The sequence below is a fragment of the Clupea harengus genome, chromosome 6, assembly GCF_900700415.2.
Source record: "Clupea harengus chromosome 6, Ch_v2.0.2, whole genome shotgun sequence".
NCBI classification, from domain to species: Eukaryota; Metazoa; Chordata; class Actinopteri; order Clupeiformes; family Clupeidae; genus Clupea; species Clupea harengus.
The window spans coordinates 10,296,406-10,323,174 of NC_045157.1; the positions used below are offsets into that span (position 1 = coordinate 10,296,406).

At 41.0% G+C, this 26,769-nt stretch overlaps 2 protein-coding genes across 3 annotated transcripts in view; both read right to left on the reverse strand.

The window, feature by feature from the left end:
- The window catches only part of si:zfos-1069f5.1 (macrophage colony-stimulating factor 1 receptor), a 4,153-nt gene extending 3,668 nt beyond the window's left edge, over positions 1-485 (reverse strand). Inside the window, exon 1 of the mRNA XM_042707970.1 lies at positions 406-485. Coding sequence (XP_042563904.1) covers positions 406-485 — 80 coding nt within the window. The remainder of the gene's footprint in view (positions 1-405) is intronic.
- A 9,399-nt stretch (positions 486-9,884) lies between these two features.
- The window catches only part of LOC105910533, a 35,858-nt gene continuing 18,973 nt past the window's right edge, over positions 9,885-26,769 (reverse strand). The window contains exons 1-6 of one of the 2 annotated variants that reach the window (XM_042708019.1): positions 19,682-19,977; positions 17,980-18,315; positions 17,254-17,589; positions 15,520-15,879; positions 14,782-15,117; positions 9,885-10,185 (exon numbers count right to left, since the gene is read on the reverse strand). In XM_042708019.1, coding sequence (XP_042563953.1) covers positions 10,097-10,185; positions 14,782-15,117; positions 15,520-15,879; positions 17,254-17,589; positions 17,980-18,315; positions 19,682-19,727 — 1,503 coding nt within the window. In that variant the 5' untranslated portion in view covers positions 19,728-19,977 and the 3' untranslated portion in view covers positions 9,885-10,096. Of the gene's footprint in view, positions 10,186-14,781; positions 15,118-15,519; positions 15,880-17,253; positions 17,590-17,979; positions 18,316-19,681; positions 19,978-26,769 lie in introns of those variants that run through there. The other variant, XM_042708020.1, reaches the window with a different exon arrangement.

Sequence of the window (26,769 nt, forward strand, 5' to 3'; positions counted from 1 at the left end):
AGGATTGTTATTCCTGACACAGACTAGCTAGCCTATACTAACTAGCCTACTTCGAATGGTAACAGATGATACAATGATACAACTACAGACTGTTTAACATACTCTCAGTTAATAACCCAATTTATCTATGATCTTGATCTTTAAAATCTATCTATCAAACTGTCGGATAACAAAGGGAGAACACTAATTCGTCACCTGTCGTCTGCATATCTGAGTTGCAACTTAATTGCGCTGTGCCTAGCCGAAGTCAAGTCACTGACAGCTGCCTTTGCCAGACTCGTAAATGACACTTGAACTGCAGAGATATAAATTTAGGGGTCTCGATGGCTGTCTGACATGCAGAGTCTCCAGGGTAAGTCAGGCACTGATCACTGAAACTCTGATCTCACTCTTTAAATCACTCACAGCCTTTTAATGAGGAGCAGCTGAGGACAGCCATACAGGAGCAGTGAGGAGTAATCAGGAGCAGCTCTGAGGACAGTCATACCGGAGCAGTGAGGAGTAACGAGGAATAGCTCTGAGGACTGTATAAACAGTATTAACAGTAGCAGTGAGGAGCAGTGAGGAGTAACGAGGAGCAGCTCTGAGGACAGCCACACAGGAGCAGTAAGGAGTAATCAGGAGAAATACCAATGTGTTTGAATTGTGCAATAGAGAGGTGGTTAGAGTAAGCCAAAGCAGTACTCAAGTAGAAGTATTTATATTTTATAATATTAGTGAAGTAGAAGTAAAAGAACCCATACAAATAATGACTTGAGTAAGAGTGAAAATATATCTCATAAAATGATTACCTAAGTAGTGAGTAACTTCATATGATGATATTTATAACACCTATTAGGCATATATGTATTATATTAAGGCAGAGCTGCCAACTTTTCAAAAAACCTTGGAGTGAGATTCTGTCGGGGGTGACCAAAATTTTGCCGCGCACGCAGCCACACACGTTGGTGGCTCAAATATCAGGGAATTGGAATTAATTTGGCGTTGTACCCATGTTGTGCCCTGCATTCTTGTGGTTTATGGGGCCCAAACTCGTTGATAGGGGCGGCCTACTGGAGATGGACAACATTGGTTACATTCTGTGAAGCAAAGACATAGCTGAAGGTCCACCCCCAGGACATTTTGGTTTAAGTAGATGTTATTTCCTGCATTCTAGTGGATTTTTGGGTGGTATGCTAAAGATGTGCAATACCTGAACTTATTCTGATTCATGTTCATCTGATCATGACTTGTAGGGCCTTCTAGACTTGAGCTGAACATTCAACCAAAAAAACTATTGTTGTGCCTCAATGACTGTCTATGTACCACAATATAGCCTAATTAATAGACCTGTGTTTAAGATTTGACCATAGGTTGATTGACATTTTGATTACAATGGTATTCAACTAATTCTTAACTGAAACCTAACCTAGATTGTTAATAATTGTATTCTTAAGAGCACTTTATGATTTATGTTCAGAAAAAAATTACACAAGATTAGTTAGGGAGAAATATTTTTCATTATTCAAAGCCTCCCACCACACGTTCCATCAAACAACAAAGTGCAACAAATAAAGTGCTTAAACAGTAGCCTTTTTAAGCAATACAATGGATCAACACATGACAAAAAATGAGGTATCAGATGCAGATCAGAAGCTGGTTAGTCATTTTCTAAGATCTGTGGGCAAGGTTGTACTGGCCTGTGGCCTTCTTGGAGGCCTTGATGACCTCTGAGGGGGGCTCCCATCTGAAACAGGGCTCCCATCTTTATTGCCATTATTGAGGACAGGGTGCCATCCAATGCCAGGCTATTTCTGGTCTTAGTTTTGTTCAGTCCCACAACTGAAAACACCCTCTCAGCATCTGCATTCGAATGGGCAACACCAGGACCAGCTTGGCGACGGCAGCAAGCCTCTCAAAAAAATCAAAATGAAAATCAACACAGCTTCATGGAATGAATCCACCTGCCGTGGTGTGATGTCACCCTCATCAAGATATCTGTTAAGTTTAGCCCTGGTTGTGAACCCAATGTTCAACTTTTTCCCTGTACAGATACAGCATATCAGCTTAACATAAATTGTTTAACATAGGCTACTGATGCAGCAATATCAGCTTGACACATAGGGCAATAAATCCAACCAGAAGCTCACTGTTGGAAGGACTACCACAAACCTTAGGTTTCTACTCATGAAGTGGCAAAAGGCTAGGTACAAGACTAAATATCACATTTTATCTATCACATATCACAGTGTATGATCATACTAATAGCCAAACACTAACCTGGCAAATGGTTTGCCTTCTCTTTATAGGCAATTTCACAAGGCTCCTCATGGCCTTGCAGAGCTGCTGGAACCATACATTTGGAACATAGCTTGCGTACGAATTTCACCATATATGACAGACATTTACAAAACTAGTATTAGATACCTGCAGATAACAGCTGAGTTTACATTCACCACACAAAATCAAGTTCACACGCACAAACGAATAATTTAAAGTTTAAGAGAGTGAGTACTTAATTGAACCACATGACATTAACATACCTAGTCTCTGCTCAGTTTGGAGATGAAAATTTTCTTCAGCGATGTATTCTCTTCCCGAGTTTCTACCGCGTTTGTCTCTCTTTGTAACTCTTCTTCTGTCGCTAACTTCTGGACTTCTTGGGGTAAATAAGATGTCTATGCAGCGAATAGGGTTACAGATGCGCTCCTTAGCGCCAGATACCCTCGGTAAATTTGAAAAGGAACGAAAGCGTCTCGGCCCTAAATCTGATTTTGAATTGAATTGAATTGGATGTGTGGCGTGAGTGCGTGTGAAAACATGCAAAAGCGTGTATTAAGGTCTGGGGTTATGTGCAAATTATGATAATTAGCCATCTGCACATTCAAGTACTAAATCACATTCCATCAAAAAATAAATAAGAAATAGTAGGCTGGCCTATGATGTTGTAGCTAGTCCTAGGATATTGTAGCTAGGCCTATGATGTTGTAGCTAGGCCTATGATGTTGTAGCTAGGCCTATCATGTTGTAGCTAGGCCTATCATGTTGTAGCTAGACCGAGGATGTTGCAGCTAGGCCTATGATGTTGTAGATAGGCCTATGATCTTGTAGCTAGGCCTATCATGTTGTAGCTAGGCCCATGATGTTGTAGCTAGGCCTATGATCTTGTAGCTAGGCCTGTCATTGATGTATTGGCTAGCCTCTCCAAAAGTGCCATAAAGCGAACCAGCACAGCAAAGACAAACGAGCAAACACTGTCACTCCACTAATGTCACGTTATCATAAGTTATAGTGGGTGATGTTGCGGTAAATCCAATATTATAGGCCTATATGTTATACTTAAATATGTACCACAATACAGTAAGAGAAAGTGATTCAATGAGTAACGTTAACTTCAAAAACATTATTAATGCGTTAAACTACCTTGAATAAACAGCAAACTAGGATTAATTTCAACGCTTTGTCAGTGACTTAACGTTAGCCTTCCTCTGGTGACTAGCTATTTCGCAACATGATGTTATATTAGGCTACCACAACATTTGCAATACAACAGTAAAATCCAACTTTACGTGTAAAAGATAATTCCCTTAAAAAGTTATGATTTCCCTCATGCAGCCCACACTCTCATGTACATATATGGGCCATTCTACCGAATTGGTGCAAAGTGTGGTCCCACAACAAGAAAAACTAGTATTCAGACATAGATATTTACTAAGAATATGTTATGGTCTATTTAAACCCAAGACATTAAATGAGATGGGGATAAGCTAAATATATACAAAATCATCATTTATAGGGTACTCTCTATTGGGAAGTAGCTGTCCCGAACCCTGGCATCTAAATTTCAATTTGTGTAAATAAAACTTTCTAGATTTTTTAGATTTTTTTCAATTATCTAATTTCAAAGATCTTTATGATTAGGTTTAAACAGAACTTGGAAGATTTAGATTTATTGTGGGTTTAATAAAAAAAAAAAACTATACTCAAAAAATCATGTCCATAGTTTTCATGTCACTAATGAAACACAGGAGTTTTAGTCCATTGGCTGAGCCTGTTTTTTAGCCACATCCCTGCATTTATAACCAGGCAGTGATACTGCATCCCTGTCCCTCATGGCTGAATGGTAAGTAGCTAGATCCCATACTTTTGATATAAATGTGTTCCAAAGTCTGAAAATCAGTGTGTAACCTTAAGAATTGTCACTACCGAACACATATTTTCTTCAATTAAGTAAACTTTTGGGGGTTTTATGCAAAGTATTATGTTTGTTTGTGTTTACACCTCTTCAAAGATTTATTTGCTAGCCATGTGCTTGCTAGAATTATTTATTTATGCTCAAAGTTAGCTAGAATTGTCACTACCGAAACAGTCACTACCAAAACAGTCACTACCAAAACATATGGTAAAGTTTCGGTAGTGACATGATCGTTTCGGTAGTGACAAAATGGAATGGTAAGTAGTTCAATCCCATCATTTTGAAATAAATGTGTTATGTGGACTAAATGGTAAACATGTAGATAATGCTGATTTCTATCTGAAATTGTTCCGGAGAGAAAGAATCATAAGACACCAAAATGCCAAAAGGAAAAAAAAGTGGAGCAGAGAGGCTGAGAGAATACCGACAAAGAGTGAGGGATGACCCAGTGAAACATCAAGAATATTTAAGGAAGGAAAGAGAAAGAAATAAGAAACGAAAGGAAGAAGGAAAGTTGAAATGTATCAGTGATTTATCCAACAGGGAGCAAAAGAAGGTCAGAAAATCATGGAGGAAAAGACAGCAAAAGCACAAAACATTTGTGTTTTTAATATTCCCAACCTAAAGCATGGTATGAGTTAAGATTAAGCAATAAGGTTGAGGAAATATGATACAACCTTGCAAACAAAATACTGTGGTCACTACCGAAACAGGGTAGTCACTACCGAAACAGTGCAGTCACTACCAAAACACTGGATGTTTTGTAAAAAATAAAATATATTGAGTTATCAACTAAAATGTTATGATACTGATTGGTTTAATGTATGTTCAATTTCATCAATCATCAACTCTGGAATCAATATGATCAGTATTTTGCATTTTACAACGAAATATTGCACTTAGATTTTGATGAATTGTATAAATTGAACTTTGAAATTTGGTAAAAATTTCATTTTTATTGATTTCATTGTGAAAACCTTCAAGAAATATTTGTAAAAATACTCTTCAGATAAGGGAAGGAAACACAATCTGAACAGGTTCATAATAATACTCTTTTCCTATAGTGCAGAGGTCTTCAACCGGGGTCCGCGACCCCCAGGGGGTCCGCGGAGGTACTGCAGGGGGTCCGCCATATGATTTCATCTGAAGCATTTTTTCCCTCTTCCAAAAACTAAAAACGTCCAAACGACTACATAAACATAAACAGAACGTAAAAATTGCTTTCTATTCCTTAACAATAATACATAGGCTACCCATGAGTCTTTACGCGATCATTTGATCATAATGGCAATATATGCACTTTTAGCTACATTTAGCTATCTGGTGCCAAAAGACGTTACCTGCCATAACCATACAATTTGAAATAATTGATCGTTTTGTAATTTCTCGGAACAAAAGCTCCTCGTCAGACACCACTGATGGAGGTTCAGATGATCTACCTTCAGAGGATGCCAACAGCCCTTCCATTAACAGCCAAAAGCGCAAACGGGAGAAGACACGTAAATATTCAGAGAATTATCTGAAGTTTGCCTTCACCTACAAAGAGACCGATGGTGAAGAATTAGCAGTGTGCGTGGTTTGCTCTTCCGTGCTATCAAACGAAACTATGAAACCATCAAAGCTGCAACGACACTCAAAGACAACCCATGCTCACTTGAAAGAAAAAAAACATTTAATATTTCCTGTTTAAAATCTTGATGAGCAGACCTTGATGAGACAATCAGCCAAAGTGTGCGAGCTAGTTTTAAAAGCCTCTTATCAAGTTGCATTACGTGTCGCTCAGACCAAACAGCCATACATAATTGCGGAAAGTTTAATATTGCCAACAGCTAGTGATATGTGCAAAACAATGTTTGGGAAGGATGAGTGCGTAAAAAAACTGAAAAGCATCCCAATGCCCGCCCTATTGATGAATTGGCAGCTGATGTGAGGGCACTACTAGTCGCAAAACTCCTGAAGGCAGATTATTTTGCACTATAATTAGATGAATCCACCGATGTGTCAAACGACGCTCAGATTTTAGCTTTTTTGTGATTTGTCGACCAAAATGAGATACAGGAGGAATTTCTATTCTGTAAGCAGCTGCCTGGAGGTAAAAAAAAGGTCAGAGATTTCCAAAGTGATCGACAATTTTTTCCGTGAACATGATAAACCCTGGCCAAAATGTGTCGCGATGTGCACAGACGGTACAAGAGCCATGTATGACGCACTGCATGCTTCATAGGAAGAATGTTGTTGCCAAAGACATGAATGATGAATTCGCAAACGTCAGATCTCTCACTAGGTATGAGATATTTCATCCATACTTAAGCTTCTCAAGCTACTCAATTCTTTGTCCCTACCTAATTGAATACAGAGTGATGGCTAACTGTAAGGGACAACAAATGTCAATAATAAACAGAATAAATTGAAACGAGTTGTGTGTCACAGATGATTTGTAATTTTGTTCAAACATGTGTAGGGGAGTGTGTGTGTGTGTGACTGACACTTAGTTCCAAATAAATTATATGAATATCAGGCCCAAATTTGGGGCGGTGGGGGTCCCTGCTCAGTGTCTCTCTCAGCCAAGGGGTCCTTGGGCTGAAAAAGGTTGAAGACCCCTGCTATAGTGTATTACTATGTTTCGGTAATGAACATTTTTCGGAGAGGAAAAACATTCCAACACATTCTGAAAATACAACATAAAAATTGACGGTTCATTTACTAGATATGTGTACTTTAGATATGGTACAATATATATACGGAAAAAGTTTTGGGAATAAAACATACAAAATTTCAAAATATTTCCAACCTGACTTTGCACCAATTCGGTAGAATGGCCCATATACAATCATCCAGCAGACACCCACACATTCATCCTGCGCACACACACACACACACACACACACACACACACACACACACACACACACACACACACACACACACACACACACACACACACACACACACACACACACACACACACACACACATATACACTCATCCAGCAGACACACACACATTCATCCTGCACACACACACACACACACACACACACACACATATACACTCATCCAGCAGACACACACACACTCATCCTGCACACGCACACACACACACACACACACACACACACACACTTACCATGAGAAGAAGCAGCCAGCAGAACCACAAGTCCCAACACAGTTTTCATCCTGGTCTGTAAAACAGCGTTGTAATGCAGGTACAGTGTGATGACACTTACATACAGTCTACCTGATATATAGAGATATAGAAAGGCTTCACTTCTTGGATCCGACCCTATTCTCAGAAGCTCTCTGACGTAATTTCCTGTTTGATAGAGTTGGGGCCACCTGCCCTGCACCATAGCCCCGGAACGCTGCTAATCGTAGTATCCTAGTGACTGCGCTCACTACAACTGTGTGTGTGTGTTTGTGTGTGTGTGTGTGTATGTATGTATGTATGTTAATGTGCGTAAATGTGCATGTGTGTTTGACAAATATACAATGTGTCTGTGTCTGTGAGTCAGTGATCATGAGCGCGTGTGAGAGAGTGTAACTTTTTTTCTTTTCTATTCTGGTTTCCTGCCTGTCACTCTAAGAGGCACAGGTGTCTTCCTGCCCATAACACCAACAGCCAGAACTCACACAGCATTTCACACACATGAGCATAGAGCGGGAGAGAGACCTTGGACACACACACACAGGCCTAGTTAGGCATTTCACTAGACACCTGTCCTTATTGCCTTCTTCATTAAGTCAGGCATGAGGGGTGTTGGATGTGAAGTGTGTTATGTATTGAATAACTTGAATGTATTGAATAACTTGTATTCCCTTGATATATTTTTAACCAAATCTAATATTGACTTTTTACCTTTGCTCATTTTCTGGTAGTTTTTCAGAGGTATTTATGACATACAGACATGATTAGCAGAAGAGTGTGTGACTGTGTGCATAAAAGCTGTTTGAAAAAGTGTGTTTGCTTGTGGGAAAGGAACAGGTTGTGTGAGACAGCTCACGTCAGTGTGGCTTGTGGTTGGTTGCTAGTAAGCGCTTGTGGTTTGTGGTTACCATGGTAATGAAACTAAATGCAAAAGCTGTCCTCCTGTCAGTTGGCTATAAAATTAATGATTGTGGTCTCACAAGAAATGTGAGAGCAAATGACATCTGCATAATACCGTGAAGCCAATGTCATCTTCATGAAACTTGTCTTTTATGTTAGTTTGCAAGCTAGTAGTTCTATGATTGTCACAGTAGCTAGCTTGCTAGCTGACGGGGGCTATGACATGTTTTCAGACTAACAGTACGTTCACCCCACTGTCACGTCACTCAGAATTTGCACAGAATGGACCTGTAGCATGTTTTTTAGTAGTGCCACTACCCCTGCCTAATGATAGTTTTAATGGTTTATGCTTTAAATAAGGGCAATGTCATCATTCTGGTGTCGTACCTTGAGCCTGTGTGTGTGTATGTGAATCCAGTGGCTGTTCCTCTGTTATGGAGAAAAATGTCTGTAAATGCACCGACCATTACCAGCAAATATGCAATAACTTACAGATGTGTTCTTCTAGCCACAAATACAGAACTCCTTACAGACACAGACCACATATGGGCATCATATGCGGAGAGAGAGTGCAGGAGAGATAGAGAGAGACGTGTTTGGATGTTGGTGGTCATTTAGCTGGATCAGTACTGTGCCGGTCCTATTGTAAGACTCAGCAATGAAGCAAGATTCAGACACACACACACCCCTCATATGGAGAGCAGAGGAAAGAGAGAGGCAAGTGTTTAGATGGCAGATGTTGGTGGAGTAGGGAGTGCTAAGAAAGGGATGGATTGTGTGCAATGCTGCCCTCAGGTGGCCGGTGAAGCTGGAGAAAACACAGATGATGCCCCCTACAGGACCAGAGTGTGGAGAGAAAATGACTCAAAATATGTGTAAATGCACAGACCATGATCCACAAATACGCAATCATTTATGAATGGGTTTTTCTATCCACAGACACACAACTCCTTTCTTCTGACTTCTCATTTGAATACATTTACTATGGTTTGTACAAAGTCATACAAGTCAGTGTAAATACAAACTTTACAAACTGTAAAAATACTTTGCGTGTGAATTTGTTGTGAAATTTAATTTAATTTGTCATCAAGTGTGTAAACTGGATTTGTTTGACAAATTTAGTATAATTTCGTTAACATTGCGAGATACGACATTTGGCTTGGCCCTTCTAGTCAATAGTAAAGAGCTTCAGGACTCACGTGTCAGATAAACACAATTTTATTGGTACACAAAACGGCAAAGCATCCACACAAGACTGCGGAAATGAGAAACACAGAAACACCTTTCCAACCTCTTACACATGTGATGGAACTGCAAAATAGCTATTCTACTGTTGTTCTGTATCATTTGTATCTGTAACATATATTGATGTTTCCTGCTCTGATTGGCTGTTGCATGGTGGTTATTGTGTGAGCATATACATGCTCATATAGGGGACTGATGGAACTGGAAATATTGCTATTCTGTTGTTGTAAGACAATAACTCCTTATGTTGTATCTGCAACTCATTTTGGATGTGTCTGTTTCACTGAGACCTGAACAAGTGGCTTGTTCAACTCTCCGGTCCCTTCTTCAACTTAAGCGTGCTTACAGAGATTCCATCACATGTTTGTTTGTGTGTGTGTGTGTGTGTCTGTGTGTGTGAGAGAGAGAGAGACAGAGAGAGAGAGAGAGAGAGAGTGTCTGTGTGTGTATAAAATAAACACAAAAGCTTTTTCAGGGACGTGTGTGTGATGAAATAAGGATTCCACTACTTCATCAAAGCCAGATTCTCTGATGTTCTCCAGTCAAGAACCAGGATAGAAATTCTTCATCTCTAATATGTGCTTTTGTAAGTGTCTCCTTATTTGTTGTGTCCCCATCTGAGCCAATGGGGAGTCACTGCATCTGCACCTCCTCTGGTGTCCTCCCCCTCCTGCGGCTCATAGAGGTCGGAGTGAGATCCACTTCCTGGTCCTTACGCTCATCTGAGGGAGAGAAGAAACACCAGTATCTATCTGTGCACTCCTTAACACATACAGCACATAGGCATGAGAGGAGAAACACCAGTGTCTATCTGTGCACTCCTTAACACATACAGCACATAGGCATGAGAGGAGTAACACCAGTGTCTATCTGTGCACACCTGAACACATACAGCACATAGGCATGAGAGGAGAAACACCAGTGTCTATCTGTGCACACCTGAACACATACAGCACACAGAGATGAGAGAAGTAATGGTGGAGAAAACTCTGCTTTGCATTGTGGAGTTCTGTGCCTCTGCCTTGTAAAATTATTTTTGTTTATAGAGACACCTCAGTAGCCCTCATACCTCACTCACAGCACAAGGGAGCAAACACTCTAAAAGCTCAAACTACTGACTACTCTAGGGGGCAAACACTCTAAAAGCTTAAACTACTGACTACTCTAGGGGGCAAACACTTTAAAAGCTCAAACTACTGACTACTCTAGGGGGCAAACACTCCAAAAGCTCAAACTACTGACTACTCTAGGGGGGCAAACATTCCAACAGCTCACAACAGTAACTCAAAGGACAATTGTAGTCTAAACGTTTTCTACAGTACAGTCGAATCTACTGTAGGACAACCTGACTACATAATTGCAGTATACACGATAAACAACACAACTTATAGCATGATGGTAATTAGTTTTATACCATATATTGAAGATTCAGTCTTAGGTTTGATCAGTCAGGATTCAGGTTTATTCTTGAAGAATGGCGGCCGACCATTTGTGAGACAGAGACTTTCAGATCCATCCTCCCTCACAGAACTTCACCTCAGCATATCTGATTTGTTCCTTGGGGAACAGTCGGTTAAATACACTGACATTAAGGGGTGTCACCGTCTATTCAAATGGGCCATGCATGCAGGGTTCTTTGTCTCGACCTGGGGGGGAGGTGAGACCAATGTCGCACCTCACTTACCCAGGTCAGAGACAAAGAATATTCACCAAGCAAGGTCCACTCATGGCTCATGACTCATCCAAATAAAAGTAACAATTATGACTAGGTATAATATCATTGACTTATTGACTATGGCATATTCTTATGACCTATGCTGGTCCCTTCATTCCCCCTTTTTAAGACTGTATGTCTTAAACATCAGATCATTTAACTATTTTCTTTTTCTTGAGTGAGTGGCTTTGTTCAGTCTTTGTCTCATAAATATGGCATTCTCTCATGAGGGAAGGCGAAACCCATGTTACAGAGTGCCCCACGCTTTTTCGCCAATTGTGTGGACCTCTGATTTAGGGACAAATTCCTTCCCGATGTTATATCAACATAACCATCCTATTTTAGCCGTGAGAGCAGAGAAATATAACAGAAGTAATACATATATGTACATGGTACCCATTCGGAAAATGCAGTTTACAAGCGGTGAGAACACAGAACAAACTTAATTACACATGTTAACTCTAAGGTAAACTAAGCTAAAATGAAAGGTTAGGATTAAACAATAGTACAGAAGATAACGGATTATGGGAGATACATTATAGTGTCACAACATTTTAAAACATTTCCTTTCTGGTTACTGAGGGGTACATGACATGGAGCATTACTTTATTGTAATGTGGGTTGACGGTAATACGGTTAAGTGTGTGTCTCTGTGTGTGTCTCTGTGTGTGTGTGTGACTCCAGAATGTGTGTGTCTTTGATGGTGATGGTAATCGTTCCCGATTTTTCCGTGGTCCCTTGGAGTTGATCGTCTATGATGGTTGAAGGTGTGTGTGTCTTGACACTCTGTGTATTGTGTCAACCCAGGGTGAAGAGACATCTTACAGCAAACTCGAATACTTACCAAAGTGTTGTGTCAAACCGGGGTGAAAAGGCATCTTACAGCAAACTCGAATCAGCAAATACAAGAGCGTATCTTTCGGTGAGGACCTCCATCTGATGGTAATTAGTTTTATACCATATATTGAAGATTCAGTCTTAGGTTTGATCAGTCAGGATTCAGGTTTATTCTTGAAGAATGGCGGCCGACCATTTGTGAGACAGAGACTTTCAGATCCATCCTCCCTCACAGAACTTCACCTCAGCATATCTGATTTGTTCCTTGAGGAACAGTCTGTTAAATACACTGACATTAAGGGGTGTCACCGTCTATTCAAATGGGCCATGCATGCAGGGTTCTTTGTCTCGACCTGGGGGGGGGAAGGTGAGTCTAATATCACACCTCCCTCCCCAGGTCAGCCCAAGAGTATATTCACCCAGGAACTGTAAACATGCTAGTTAAATCCAAATAAAAGTAACAATTATAACTAGGTATAATATCATTGAATTATTGACTATGGCATATTCTTATGACCTATGCCGGTCCCTTCAAGCACAAACATGATCTCATGTTTAAGGTCTCTCTGATAACCTGATATGATCTCTTGTTTCTAGTGTAGAGATACATATACACACATACATATTGTCACGACCCAGCCTGGTCTGCCCCGCCCCCTGCTATCAGTGCTCTGTTTCCACAGCTGGGTAGCAGAGTCTGTGCAGGTGCTCGCAGGTGTGCGAAATGTAGGCTTAATGAGCTCCACCATAAGAGGGCCATGGCGCAGGGTGCAGGAGGCTCCCTCTCCTCTACGCGTCGTTTATGTTTGTTTGTTTGGACATACAGTATGTACACCCATTAGACATCGGCTTGCACTACACTTTTATTTCTGGCAATTATACTGACTTTTCTATTATACTTTAATAAATGTTCCTTACTTATTACAACCTTGCGTGTGGAACTCCCTTTCATGTTCATGCATAGAGCCGTGCATGTAACAATATATATACACACACACACAGCAAGCACAAGGCAACGGTGGCAAGAAGATGTACACGTACTTCATGTGACAAGTGGTATGCTGTTGCTCAATACACTAGGGCTAGGCAGGTGACCTTTGAAAAAAGAATTTGTTGGAATTTAAAGCAACTAAGATAAGCCAACATACACATACACATACACACACAAACAGTAAACCCTCTGTGTCGTGTGTCTGGACCTTACTTGTGCAGGAGGGTCGTTGTGTTTTGTTGGCGCTGCTGATGTTAGCATGCTAGAGTTACCTTTTGGTCTTGCCTGTGATTCTTGGACTGTTTCCTGACTTGTTTTGTGTGCCCTGCTTATGTGCCCTGCTTTTTTTCCTGAGATATATTTAGTTTTTTGTCTGGATTAATTCTTGATTTTGAAAATAAAAATACAAAGTTTTTGACACTATATCCGCATCAACCCCTGACTCCGGCCTGACAATGGGTGTTTTTTGTGAGTGATAACAGTAATACAACCCTTTCATGCACAAGGCTGAAATTAATGTATTGATCATTTTGTGCAGAATAATGTGGATGTCACTCCGGTCAGTGAGAGAAAATGAATGTGAAAGACACTCATGCTATGAACAGAATACATTTTGTCCCTCAAATTCACTGAGGCAAGGATTGCAAAACTAAATACTTCAAACACAGAGAGATTTGTGTGGCTCATGAAAGGATTTCAATGACATGAACGTGTATTGTGAAAGGTGTAAAGAGAACAGTTTGTAAATAAAATCTGGATCAGCTTGGAGTTGATCAAAGACACAACTCTATGTTGCAAAGGCCCCGTACTTATGAGTTCCTCGCTCTCTAGCTGTGTTTCACACATGAAGCTAGGTGTGAGGGACCGGGCGGTCACCCCACGTAGTTTTGGGAGGTTGCGACTGGACTGGGTGGTGTTGTTGGGAAGAAGGGTGCAGGAGATGGTTGCTTGTATATCAAAATATATTCTCATTTATTTACCTGGGGGGATTCTTTTGTATCCACCCCGAAACAGGTCTATACAATAAACAAACACAAAAGATGGCCGCACTCAAAGTGCTACAGACATAAGGGAGAACTAGGCAGATCCTTGAGCATGCTAGGCACAGATTCACAGGTTAAGAAGGAACATCTTTACAGCACAGGTTCAGAAGGAACATCTTTACAGCACAGGGTCAGAAGGAACATCTTTACAGCACAGGTTCAGAAGGAACACATCTAAAGCCCTAACAGTATCCACACAGCTAGATACTAAATCCACTTCACCTCACAGCAGGTAAGTGTTCTTAAACGCAAACGTCTTTCCCAGTCTCTCATGCCTTCTTGCAAAGTTCTCCCATGGCCATCCCAAGTGGTAAGAAAAAAAAGTCTCTCCTCATGCACATGAGGCGCCTTTTAAATAGGGCCGCCAGCTGAGTTCAATTGAGGCACTTTGGTCTTCCGGGTCCAGCCACTATGGTGGGGGAAGCCCGGATCGAACCATTGTGGCGGGGTAGTCCACCCCACACCGTCAGTGAGAAGGGGAAGAAAATTTCACCTTCTCACACTAGGTTTGCAGGGCAAGACTGCTCAATTACAGTGAGTCAGATGCTGAGGCAGATTATCAAATTTACTAATGCCTTGCAGAGCAGATGAGGATATTTACTTGCACTCTGTCCTTTTTGACGCCTTAGAGATCCTCACTAAACTTCACTGTGTCCCACTGTTTGAGTTCAGAATGACAGTGCAGGAGATGTTAAATCTAATAACGCATAAGAGGCAAGATGAAGTGATTTACCTTCAATGATCAGCTGTACTGTGTGATCTCCCACACTCTTTCCTGTTGAATCCTCATGGATCTCCACTCTGTATGTTCCTGCGTCTGTCCTCTCTGCAGGGTTAATGATCAGGGTCCCGTTATCAGGAACAAACTGCCACCTCTGGATGAATGATGGGGTGTTGAACTCTTTAATGAATGTTGTCTTGGATGCTCTGAATCTAAAAATGGTTTCATTGTTATTACGAAAGCTCAGGTCATGCCCACTGGTGTCCCTCATCAGCTGCAGATACACAGGTCCTCCCAGAGCCCCATAACATGTAGCAGTCTGAGTAGCATCACAGATGGAGCCCACACCTGTGTGAAAACAGAAGTTTTCCTTTTTTTTTTAGAGAAGATTTTGTCTCATTATTTATTATTAATAATAATAATACTTTCAACTTATATAGCGCTTTTCAAAGTACCCAAAGACGCTTTACATAGGGCAAAGATAAACAAACACAAAACAAAATACACAAAAACAGCAAACAAATAGCTCTGTATATGTCACAGAAAATCAGATAGAGTGGCCAGTCTTAGCCTTAGTAAAGTCACTGTATAACAGATAGAAACAGCACACTACAGTTATCTGTCAGGGATGGATAATGTACTGGAATTTAAAAGCAACTAAGATAAGTCAACATACACATACAGACACACACACACACATACACACACACACAAACTATAAACCCTCTTTGTCGTGTTCCTGGACCTTACTTATGCAAGAGGGTAGTAGTTGTGTTTCACTGGCGCTGCTGATGTTGTTTCTGGCTGAGCAGGTGAGATGTCCTTGAATGCCCTCTGGGAGTGTGAGGGTAGATGAACTGAGATCAGTGTCAAGATCAGGACTAGACTCCGGCCTTTCAGTTGAACCACTGGGAGATGCTTCCTGTGTGTTTGGAGATGTCTTATTGGTCTTGGTTTGACTTTCTGTACTCTGATTGGTTGAGATTTCACTCAGAGGCCTTCCATCCACAGACCAGCTGTATTGAAGACCATCCCCATTGGAGGAGCAACTCACCCTCCTCTCCCCATAGGCTGAGCAGCTGATTGACAGATTCACAACAGACACAGGAGCTGGAAGAGAGGAGGGACTCTAGTGAGGATTAGAATGTTACCATCCACATAGCCATGTTTGTTTTGGGTGTCCACTAGTTAACCCCGAGTTCATATCACAGTCCAGGCAAAGTCCAGACTCTTTTCATTCGTGGCCCCTCAATAGTGGAAAAAGCTACCAAATCAAATGTTATCAGAGCAGGGGCGTCCCTCTCTATCTTCAAGGTCTCTTCTTTCATCAACATCATCATCTTTCATTTACATTAAAGTAAAATGTCAAATGAATTCACCTTCACTGTGTGTCACGGGTTGGGAAATGTTTTGGCCTCTAGAGGACCGTTAGGGACTCCTTTAGCTCGCTGTTTTGGGCTTACCATGTGCTCTGTGTTTATTTTTGGTTTCCATGTGCTGCAGACTTGACCTCTCACCTTTTGTGTCTACTTCCTGCCTTTGCTTGTTTTCCTGCCATTTTTTGCACTCACCTGTTCATCAGACTATCAAGTGACTAATTAACCTGAGTATTTATACCTGGTCTTTTGGGAATGTCATCACAGAGTCTTTGTGTTCTACGGACTAGTCACATAGCATGCTGGAGTTACTTTTTGATCTCGCCTTTGATCCTTGGACTGTTTCTTGACTTGTTTTGTGTTATATTTTCCTGGAATTATGTGCACTGCTTTTTTCAGGAGAAATATTACAGCGTTTTTTGACACTATATCTGCATCAATCCCTGACTCCGGCCTGACACTGGGTGCTTTTTGTGAGTGATAACAGTAATACAACCCTTTCATGCACAAGGCTGAAATTAATGTATTGATCATTTTATTCAGAATAATGTGGATGTCACTCTGGTTAGTGAGATAAAATTAATGTGAAAGACACTCATGCTATGAACAGAATACATTTTGTCCCTCAAATTCACTTCTGGGGCACGGAAAGCAGAACAAACTGTTTGCTTCAAACAGAGATTTGTGTGGCTCATGAAATTATTTCAATAACATGAACATGTATTGTAAAAAGGTGTAAAGAGAACAGTTTGTAAATAAAATTAGAAAAAAACTATTTCATGTTAATAAGGCCCCATACTTATGAGTTCATAGATCTCTAGCTGTGTTTCACACATGAAGCTAGGTATGCAGGGGAAAACTGCTCAAACTCTCTCTCTTTACTTACTGCCATTACAGTGAGTCAGATGCTGAGGCAGATTATCAAATTTATTAACGCCTTGCAGAGCAAATGAGGATATTTTCTTTCAATCATCAACTGCACTGTGTCCTTTTTGACGCCTTAGAGATCCTCACTAAACTTCACTGTGTCCCACTGTTTGAGTTCAGAATGACAGTGCAGGAGATGTTCAATCTAATAACGCATAAGAGGCTAGATGAAGTGATTTACCTTCAATGATCAGCTGTACTGTGTGCTCTCCCACACTCTTCCCTGTTGACTCCTCATGGATCTGCACTCTGTATGTTCCTGCGTCTCTCTTCTCTGCAGGGTTAATAATCAGGGTCCCGTTATCACGAACAAACTGCCACCTCTGATGGAATAATGGGGTGTTGAACTCATCGTAGAACACTGTCTTGGATCGTCTGAGTCTAAAAATGGGCTTATGTTCGTTATGAAAGCTCAGTTCATGCCCACTTGGGTCCCTCATCAGCTGCAGATACACAGGTCCTCCCAGAACCCCATAACATGCAGCATCCTGAGTAGCATCACAGATGGAGTCCAGACCTGTGTAAAAAGAGGAGATTTTGTCTCATTATTTGAACACATCTGTATCAGTTAGCTGTATTAGTTGTTTCATATTACAAAGGCCCCATACTTATGAGTTCCTAGATCTCTCGCTGTGTTTCACACATGAAGCTAGGAATGCAGGGGAAGACTGCTCAAGCTCTCTCTTACTGCCATTACAGTGAGTCAGATGCTGAGGAAGATTATCGAACTTAATAACGCCTGAGGAGGATGAGGATATTTACTTTCAATCATCAACTGCACTGTGTCCTTTTTGACGACTTAGACATCCTCACTAAACTTCATTGTGTCCCACTGTTTGAGTTCAGAATGACAGTGCAGGAGATATTCAATCTAATAACGCATAAGAGGCAAGATGAAGTGATTTACCTTCAATGATCAGCTGTACTGTGTTATCTCCCACACTCTTCCCTGTTGACTGCTCATAGATCTCCACTCTGTATGTTCCTGAGTCTCTCCTCTCTGCAGGGTTTATAATCAGGGTCCCGTTATCAGGAACAAACTGCCACCTCTGACGAAATGATGGGGTGTTGAACTCTTCATCAAACACTGTCTTGGATCGTCTGAGTATAAAAACGGTTTTATGTTCCTTATGAAACCTCAGTTCATATCCTGTGGTGTCCCTCATCAGCTGCAGGTACACAGGTCCTCCCAGAGCCCCATAACATGGAGCATCCTGAGTAACATCACAGATGGAGTCCAGACCTGTGTAAAAAGAGGAGATTGTGTCTCATTATTTGAACACATCTGTATCAGTGAGCTGTATTAGTTGTTTGTGTTTTTAATAGCCCTGTGTATGTGACAGAAAAACAGATAGAGTGGCCAGTCTTGGCTTTGAGAAGTCACTGTAGAACAGATAGAAACAGCACACTACATTTATCAGTCAGGGATGGATGACATCCCTCAATATATATAATCATGTCAAGTTTAGTATTGGAGGACAGTAGGTTAACCCTCATGTTGTGCCCCAGTCAAAAATGACTGTTTTGAAACTTCAGTCCACAATAAAAAAACCTTAATTTCATCTTAAACTCACAAGCATTCTTCACCCTACCTACTTGAATGGATAAAATAAATGATAAGACGTTTTTTTTTATTTATAATTGAACATTGAAAATGACCAGGCCTTTACAATGAATGTCCAAGACTGTAATACTTAGAGTTGTAGGAGTAGAGTGAGTATGGTAAATGGTCAAGTTGTCAGATGTCACATTTAATGCAGTCTGTTGGGAGAAATAGACTCTAGTGTCCATACCATTTGTGGTGTCAGATAAGACATGCCAGTTATTCTCAACAGCACAAGGCAGCATCAAACTCAAAACAAAAACTCACATGCCAATCCTGCATTCCAACTATCCCACTATATAACTATCACTAAACAAAGATGTTAAATGCCTCAACCAGCCCACATACCCCTTCCTGACCACCCCAGTCAAGAGAGCGTGCGTGCGTGCGTGCGTGCGTGCGTGCGTGCGTGCGTCATCTGCCCTAACTTTACCATCACAGTGGTCAAATGTGTGAGCTAGTTTCTCATGACTATCATAGTTCACTGGTGTGCGCTTGCAGCAGTGGTTTCATGCCTTTTATGGTAAAAGGGCCCGTTCTGTGCTGGTGGTGGTTAACTTCTGAAACAGAGCTGTATGGTGGATCACATACTCAGATAGGGAATTCTGGAATAGTTTTGGACTCAGACCCGACATAGATGTGTGATAGTGGATCCGGCCCACCTTCCTGCCCTCTGAGAAATTACTCCCTCATGCAGAGGAGTTTAATCCTACGCAGCAGCATGTGTGAGTCCCAGAGAGAGGCTGACTAGCCCACAAATAGCATTAACCCGGCCCACAACTGGCTTTAATCCGGCCCACATCTGGCATTAATCCAGCCCGTATCTGGCCCTACTGTACAGATCAGGCCCTAATGCAGGGGAGTCATCTGCTCTCATGCGTGGCTATATCTTTCCCTGTTTACTTTTACAAGCTATAAATTAGTCAACTAAAGCTGTACTTAAGTCAAACACAACACAACAGAAATATCCAGCCAAACGCTTTAATCTCATTCTAAAACTGCTTACCTTTGGAGGCTCCAGCCAACAGTAAGAGCAGAAGAACAGCCTGCATGTCTGTATGCAAAGGGATAGAGGTGCGGTAGGAGATGCTACTGAGGTGATGTGGGATGAGTCAAGTGTTTCTGTGTCTACACTATATACAAATAGGGGTTTAAAAAATAACCGATACGTATCTATATCCGTTTTTAGCGTGTAAGATACGACTACATCGATGCGTGAAGTCCCGTATCGATAATAAAATGACATGAACCGGTCGTTGCCCCGATTTAAAAGTTATGAACCGGTTCACAAGCGTTTGTCTCCCCGTTAAGTTGTACGCAAAACACTCACTCGCTGACCTGGTGCATATTATCTCAGTCAGAACAATGACAGCCTGTCATTGGCCAAAGCCCGCATAGCATAAGCCTATCAGGCTGTTTTCTCACAAATAACGCCCCGAGGTAAATGGAGGTAATGACACTGAGGTCTTTGATTTATAAAGTACAAAGTTTGCTGTATCAAGCCAAGGTTGTATCAAGTTTGCTCTATCAAATGAAATTAGCTTTTACGGTCAATTCCTCATATGACATGACCCTGTAGCTGTGGTTTCCTAAGAGAAGGGGCTTTTTCTGCATTTAAAAAATAAACTGGCTTCCTACTACACTTCCTGCAGCAACAGGAGTTTGAAGTCCTTCTTAGGTTCTAGGCTGTCTATTTCTTTGACACATTATGTTTGTCTTGGTCATGCCTTAGAGCTGAAGTGTTTTTGTTTTTTGTATTGTTTGTGAGGGGATGATGTTGACAAATAAATCATTGATATGACTTTTCTCGTCACGTCATACTCATTGCTTTGAAAATAATCTTGTGATTTTGTAGGCTAAACTTGCAGCCTAAGTAATACAGTTTCACAACAACCTATCTAGCAACAGTAGACAATGCACTTCTGTAATCATTGTTGTCTTAGAATGCTTGAAAAGTGTCCACTTAAAAGCTAACCTTTAGTTTTTTCTTCCATTTTACATCTTAGTTTCATGGTTGCTAAGCAGGGAAGTTTGAGAGTTTTTGCCCTCGTATTAAATTAGAATAAAGAGATGTCAAGCACAATCGATCGTGGCAGTTGCAACCAGCACCATTCATGTAACGGTAGCCAGCGGATAGGCTACAGTGCTGTGCAGAGAGCAAACATGGTAACCTGCATTCAACTTTCAACTCTACTTATCCCCCCCCCTTCTACTGATTATATTTATGTAGGGTCTGGGCTATTGGTTGACACCCATTATTCTGTTTAGGATACTTAAACTTGGACTATTTTAATTTCTAATCAGAGACACGGTTGAATCTATTGAGTGAAACCTTCCTCTCTCCCTTGATGCGCATCATTACAAGACTACAGCCTGATTCCTGATTGAACACATACTGTAGGAGCCATTTGGGGTTCATGTTTAAATCTTGTTGGGACACTAGATGGCGCTCACACAATATAGGTGGGAAAGGTCATGCAGGTGTCAGGTGTTGCTTGACAGAGGGAGAGCGCATATAGCTTTTTGACTGCTTCATTTGTACCACCAAAGGTCTGTTACATGTAAATGAGATGCAAGTTTGGATGTATGGACAACTTTATTGATTGGATCTTACTGTGGGAAATAAAGTTTCGTAAACAAGAACGCAAAGTTGGAACGTTATTTTACATCTAACAAGCGTGACTAAAATCCAAGACTGGTCTCCAATATATGGTATAAATGATATCCTATCAACTGGGAACACATCCTCAGGTAAAGGAGGGAGTTGTGTTAGCAAGCAGGCTAACACTGAGAAGATCAAGATTCAGAGAGACAGAGAGAGAGTGTGTGAGTGTGACTGTGACTGTGACTGTGAGTGAGTGAGAGAGTGTGTTTAGCAGAGGCAACGGTTTGTGCAGCTGACTGACCTGGTGTTTGTGTGGTTTTCTTCTTCTTGCAGATGTAGAGCATCCCTGCTGCCACACACACACCCACCAGGATGGCCACGAGAGACACTGAGACAGGAAGAACTATCTCTACAAACATAAACACACAAATAAAGCTAGAGTATGACAGTAACTACAACAACATTCTCACAGTGTACTTCATATATATCTCACGGACTACATGGCCGCATGGATCTATAAATCTTAGAGCATTGACTCTGACAGGTGTAACTCAGTAACTCTGGTTTCTTGCCATGCAGTCTGTACATAAGAAGATTGAAGTTTACCTGAGTTCCTTCCTGTGTGTGTTTGTGTGTGAAGCAGTGTGTTTCCTCGGCCATGCTATTAGTGTGTGTGCGGAAATACAGTGTCTTAAATGAGTTACACAACGCAGATTCATCAGTGATGAGAACCAGTTGTGGCTTGACATTCTGCAAGCATATGCAAAAATCAAAAGATGATTTCATATTTTTTATATTATATAGTGCTGTCAGTTTAACGCGTTATTAACGGCGTTAACGCAAACCCATTTTAACGCTGTTCATTTTTTTATCGCGAGAATAATTTATTATTTTTTAATTATATTTACATTCTTTTTGGTCTCGCAAACTGTGTAGTAGGCTAACGTTACGGTTTGAGTGAATGGTGAGCGCGATACGGCGAAATGGATGATAAAAAGCTTCTGAATGGAAAGTTTACTTTTAAAAGTTGTGTTGTGCAAAAGAAGGCAGCTTCACTGTTGTCTGAAAATGTCAACAGGCAGCTGGCTGAAAGCAAGAAGTAGTAGGCTTACCTTTTATTGGTAACCTAACTGTTACGGTTCATTGTTTCTGAAATAAGAGGCCTGACTGCTATGTTCCCAGCAAACTTGAAAAAAAGAAAATATTAAGCCATGGTTTAACTGCACTATAGGCTGAGTCCTTGTTTACCTGAAATGTGCACTTTATAATTTTATTTTGTACCGCCCTGTTTGGCAATGTTGGTTTTCAATCAAATAAAACATTTGCATAAAGCAAGCCAATCCACTTTTCCATGTTGATAAGGCCATTAAAATAAAAATAAAATGATGGAAAAAATAAATAAACGAAGGGACATTTAGAATAGATACAAATTTGCGATTAATCGCGATTAATTTTGAGTTAACTATGACATAAATGCGATTAATCGCAAATAAATATTTTAATCGTTTGACAGCACTAATATTATATTATATTATACTAAAAGTGTTCTCAGAAGGATGTACTGAAGTCCCAATGTTAATCATCAACACTAGATGGCAGCAATGGACAATAAGCACCTTTAAACGTGTCATGTTTAGAATTACATGATCAGTAGCCACTATTTGATGAGCTATGACAACAGCAGGTTTTAGACAACTGCTGGGTAATATGTACAGGACTCACGTGTCAGATAAGCACAATTTTAATGGTACACAAAATGGCAAAGCATCCACACAAGACTGCATGTATGAGAAGCACAGAAACACCTTCACAACATCTTACACACAGAGTGCAGGGATTCAACAGTTATGAGGCTCTACGAGACTTCCAGAGATGGCAGCTTCCCTCAGCAACAAACAGATTAATACAAAATACAGGATGAAAGATAGCCATCATACTTGTTTGGATGGATTTATAGACGTGTCCTCATATTTGGTTAACTTGGTATGTAGACGTGTTATCATGTTTGTTTAGATGGATATGTAGACGTGTTATCATATTTGTTTGGATGGATGTGTAGACGTATCATCATATATGTTTGGATGGATATGTAGACGTATTATCATGTTTGTTTTGCTGGATATGTAGATGTTTGTGTGAGTGTATGTATGAGAGAGACAGACAGAGAGAGAGACAGTGTGTGTATCAGGCTCTAAGATACTTCCAGACATTGCAGCTTCCCTCAGTAACACAGAGATTAATACAAAATATAGGATGAAGGATTTGTATGTGTGTGTGTAATATATAAAAAAGGTGGTAAAACGATAAGTAAAAAAATGCAAAAGCTTTTTGGGAACTGGTGTGTGATGTCACAGCATGTGCGCTGTGAGTTTATGAGGTCTGTACTCTATATGACACCATGTCATGTTTACCATTAAAGACAGTTTCTCTGATGTTCTCCAGTCAAGAATCATTGGGGATTGATCAGACTCTAATATCTGTTTGCTTTCATAAATGTTTCTTAATAAAAATAATAGGTTGTCTTTCAAATGATTTCTTTAAATCTATTCTCATTTGTAGTTCCACGTTGGTGGAATGAACTACCTAGCACTACCAGAGCAGGGGCGTCCCTCTCTACCTTTAAGAAGCTTTTGAAGACCCAACTCTTCAGAGAGCACCTCCCGTCCTAACTGGCACTTCGACTAGTGCGTAACTTGCAATTACAGCAGTTTCTGCACTCCTTTTTCTTTTTTTTTATTTCATTTTGTTATATTTCTTATGTAAAGTAGTATTTATTGTTACACCAGGTTCTATTGCTCGTAGCTTGACTATTCTCTCCCTTGTACGTCGCTTTGGACAAAAGCGTCTGCTAAATGACTAAATGTAAATGTAAATGTGAATCTGGGAGTAATCTGGTGGTGGACACCCTCTGAGCCAATGGGGAGTCACTGCATCGTCACGTCCTCTGGTGTCCTCCTCCTCCTGCGGCTCATAGAGGTCGGAGTGAGCTCCACTTCCTGGTCCTTACGCTCATCTGAGGGAGAGAAGAATCACCAGTGTCTATCTGTGCACACCTGAACACATACAGCACATAGGCATGATAGGAGAAACACCAGTGTCTATCTGTGCCCACCTGAACACATACAGCACATAGGCATGAGAGGAGAAACACCAGTGTCTATCTGTGCACAGTATACAGGATAAACAACACCACTTATAGCAGAAACATGATCTCATGATTAAGGTATCTCTGCTAACCTGGTGTGATATCTTGTTTATAGTATAGAGACTACAGAAGATGAAGGTGTGTAATGTGTGTATTCTGACCTGGAGTGTGTGTTCTCTTGTTTCTTATGTAGAGGTAATACCCTCCCACCAGCAGTGATGTGAGTATGATGATCTCTGCCAGCCAAACACTGATGAACACTGGAGAAATTCCTGCAAACAGAAGGTTATGAATACAGTGATGAGAGCAGGGGCGGCTTAGGGCGATTGGGGCGACGCTGTCTACGGGAAAAGGAGATTTTTTTTTCTGTCGGATTCTACCACTAGACCGTCTGATCTGCCTCTGAATGTCATTGTCGAATCAGGTAACAGTCAGGCAAAAGCGATTTGGGGCAAAATGGAAATCGCCCCAGACCTCTCTTATTGACTCCCCATGTTAAATTTTTTTTTTTTCACAAAACAGGGCTCTCAATGCATTCTCTATGGCTTCCGGGAGGGCTCGCCCCTCCATGCTTTCGTCATAGGTAATGGACGTAAAAGCGTATAAGTACGTCATACAGCTTCGACCAAGGCATATTCTGTCGAGATGGTGTCGCTACACGATGGTAGTCCTTTGGGGGATAGTAGTCCCTCACATTGCGCATGCGTCGTTTTGCGACACTGTCGACTGCTGTCACAACGACAGATCCGTTTTCAATCATGGAGAAAAGCGACGAAAGCCAGTTTTTTGAAAACATGACCATTTATTTAAAAACAAAGAAGATGTTGTCACAGTGGACAAAACAGATGAGGTGGAGGATCAAAAAGTCTCTCTCCAGTGTCGTTTCATATGTTGACGTAGAGCGTACTATTGACGAAAAATTGGCAACAATACAATTAGGACCTCATAGACCAAATATATAAATTAAACAGATAGCTACAAAGAAGGGGAAATCCTACACCCGAGGATTTTCAAAGAATTGGTACCAAAGAAAATCGTGGCTAGCAGGCTGTGAAGTGGCTAACGCAGTCTTTTGCTATCCCTGCCTTCTTTTCCACCCCGAAGGCACCATGACAGACAGCACTGCATGGACAACAACAGGAGGTAAGGACATTTCTCTCCCTCTCTGTCTGTCTGTCTGTCTGTCTTTGAGATTGTTCACTCCATGTATGCTACTTGCACTAACACAGAGTTATTTTCTATGCCATAACTTATTTTGCTTTTGTAAAGATTAGTCAATAAATATTGTTGGTTTTGACTTATTTGTTGCCCCCTTCTTTATGTTGTTACAGGACATATCACGTGTCCTGTTAAGCTATTTTACATCATACAACATTTGGGTAATGTGAATAATTAACAAGTGGGACAATTTATTGTGGAACCACCTCACTTTTTCTTTTGAAGGCTCCTCGATGCAACTTTCTTCCATAGCTTTCCACCTGTAACTAATGTAGCTAGAGGGGAAATCTTTCTGTTGTGTTCTGCCATCTACTGGACAAAAAGGTATTGTTGTATGAGTTAATCAGCTCACAACAAATAGATACAATTGTCCTGCTTAATGTACCTACCGAATGGGTCGCCTAAATCATTATCAAAAAAATTGCCCCCCCATCGAATTTTTTCAGGAGCCGCCCCTGGATGAGAGCCAAGCTTGTAGGTGTCTTCTCTAGATACAGGGGTGAGGAAACAGGGGTGTCTTTGCCAGTAGCCACTCACTAGGGCAGGGGGGTAGTAGTGTGACATTATGGGGGCATGTGTGGGCCTCACTGGGGCATCTGTGGATGTTACTGGGGTGGTGTTAGCACAGTAGCTAGGGCTTTTGGGACAGAGGTCTGATCAACAGCGGTTTATGGAATGACTTGCCAATCATTTGCATGAGTTTAACTAATGAAAGGTTAATATATCTCCATGAGAGGAAGAAATATATGTTTTGTTCAGGAGGCTGCAGTTAGAAACTGCTGGTAAAATGCTAGTTATACTGACATTATTTAAGACGAAGTGGAATAATACGGAATTCAAACAGTAACTGACCAGAGCAGAGTTCCATGAGTCTGGTCTTGTGTGTACCAGAGTGTGTACCAGAGCAGACTCACCTACTGTGTTATGTGTGTTATTAACCACCTCCAGTGCACATTAAGATAATGATCATGACCGTAACGGCACACTCAGATCACTGACTTACCCGTCATTGAGTGACCTGGGTGGGTCGAGGGAAGAGTCGTGTTAGTCTGGTTAGTTGGTGTGACACACAGTGGAGGAGGCTCTATGTGACTGGAATACATCCTCCATCAGAGGGCATAAACAT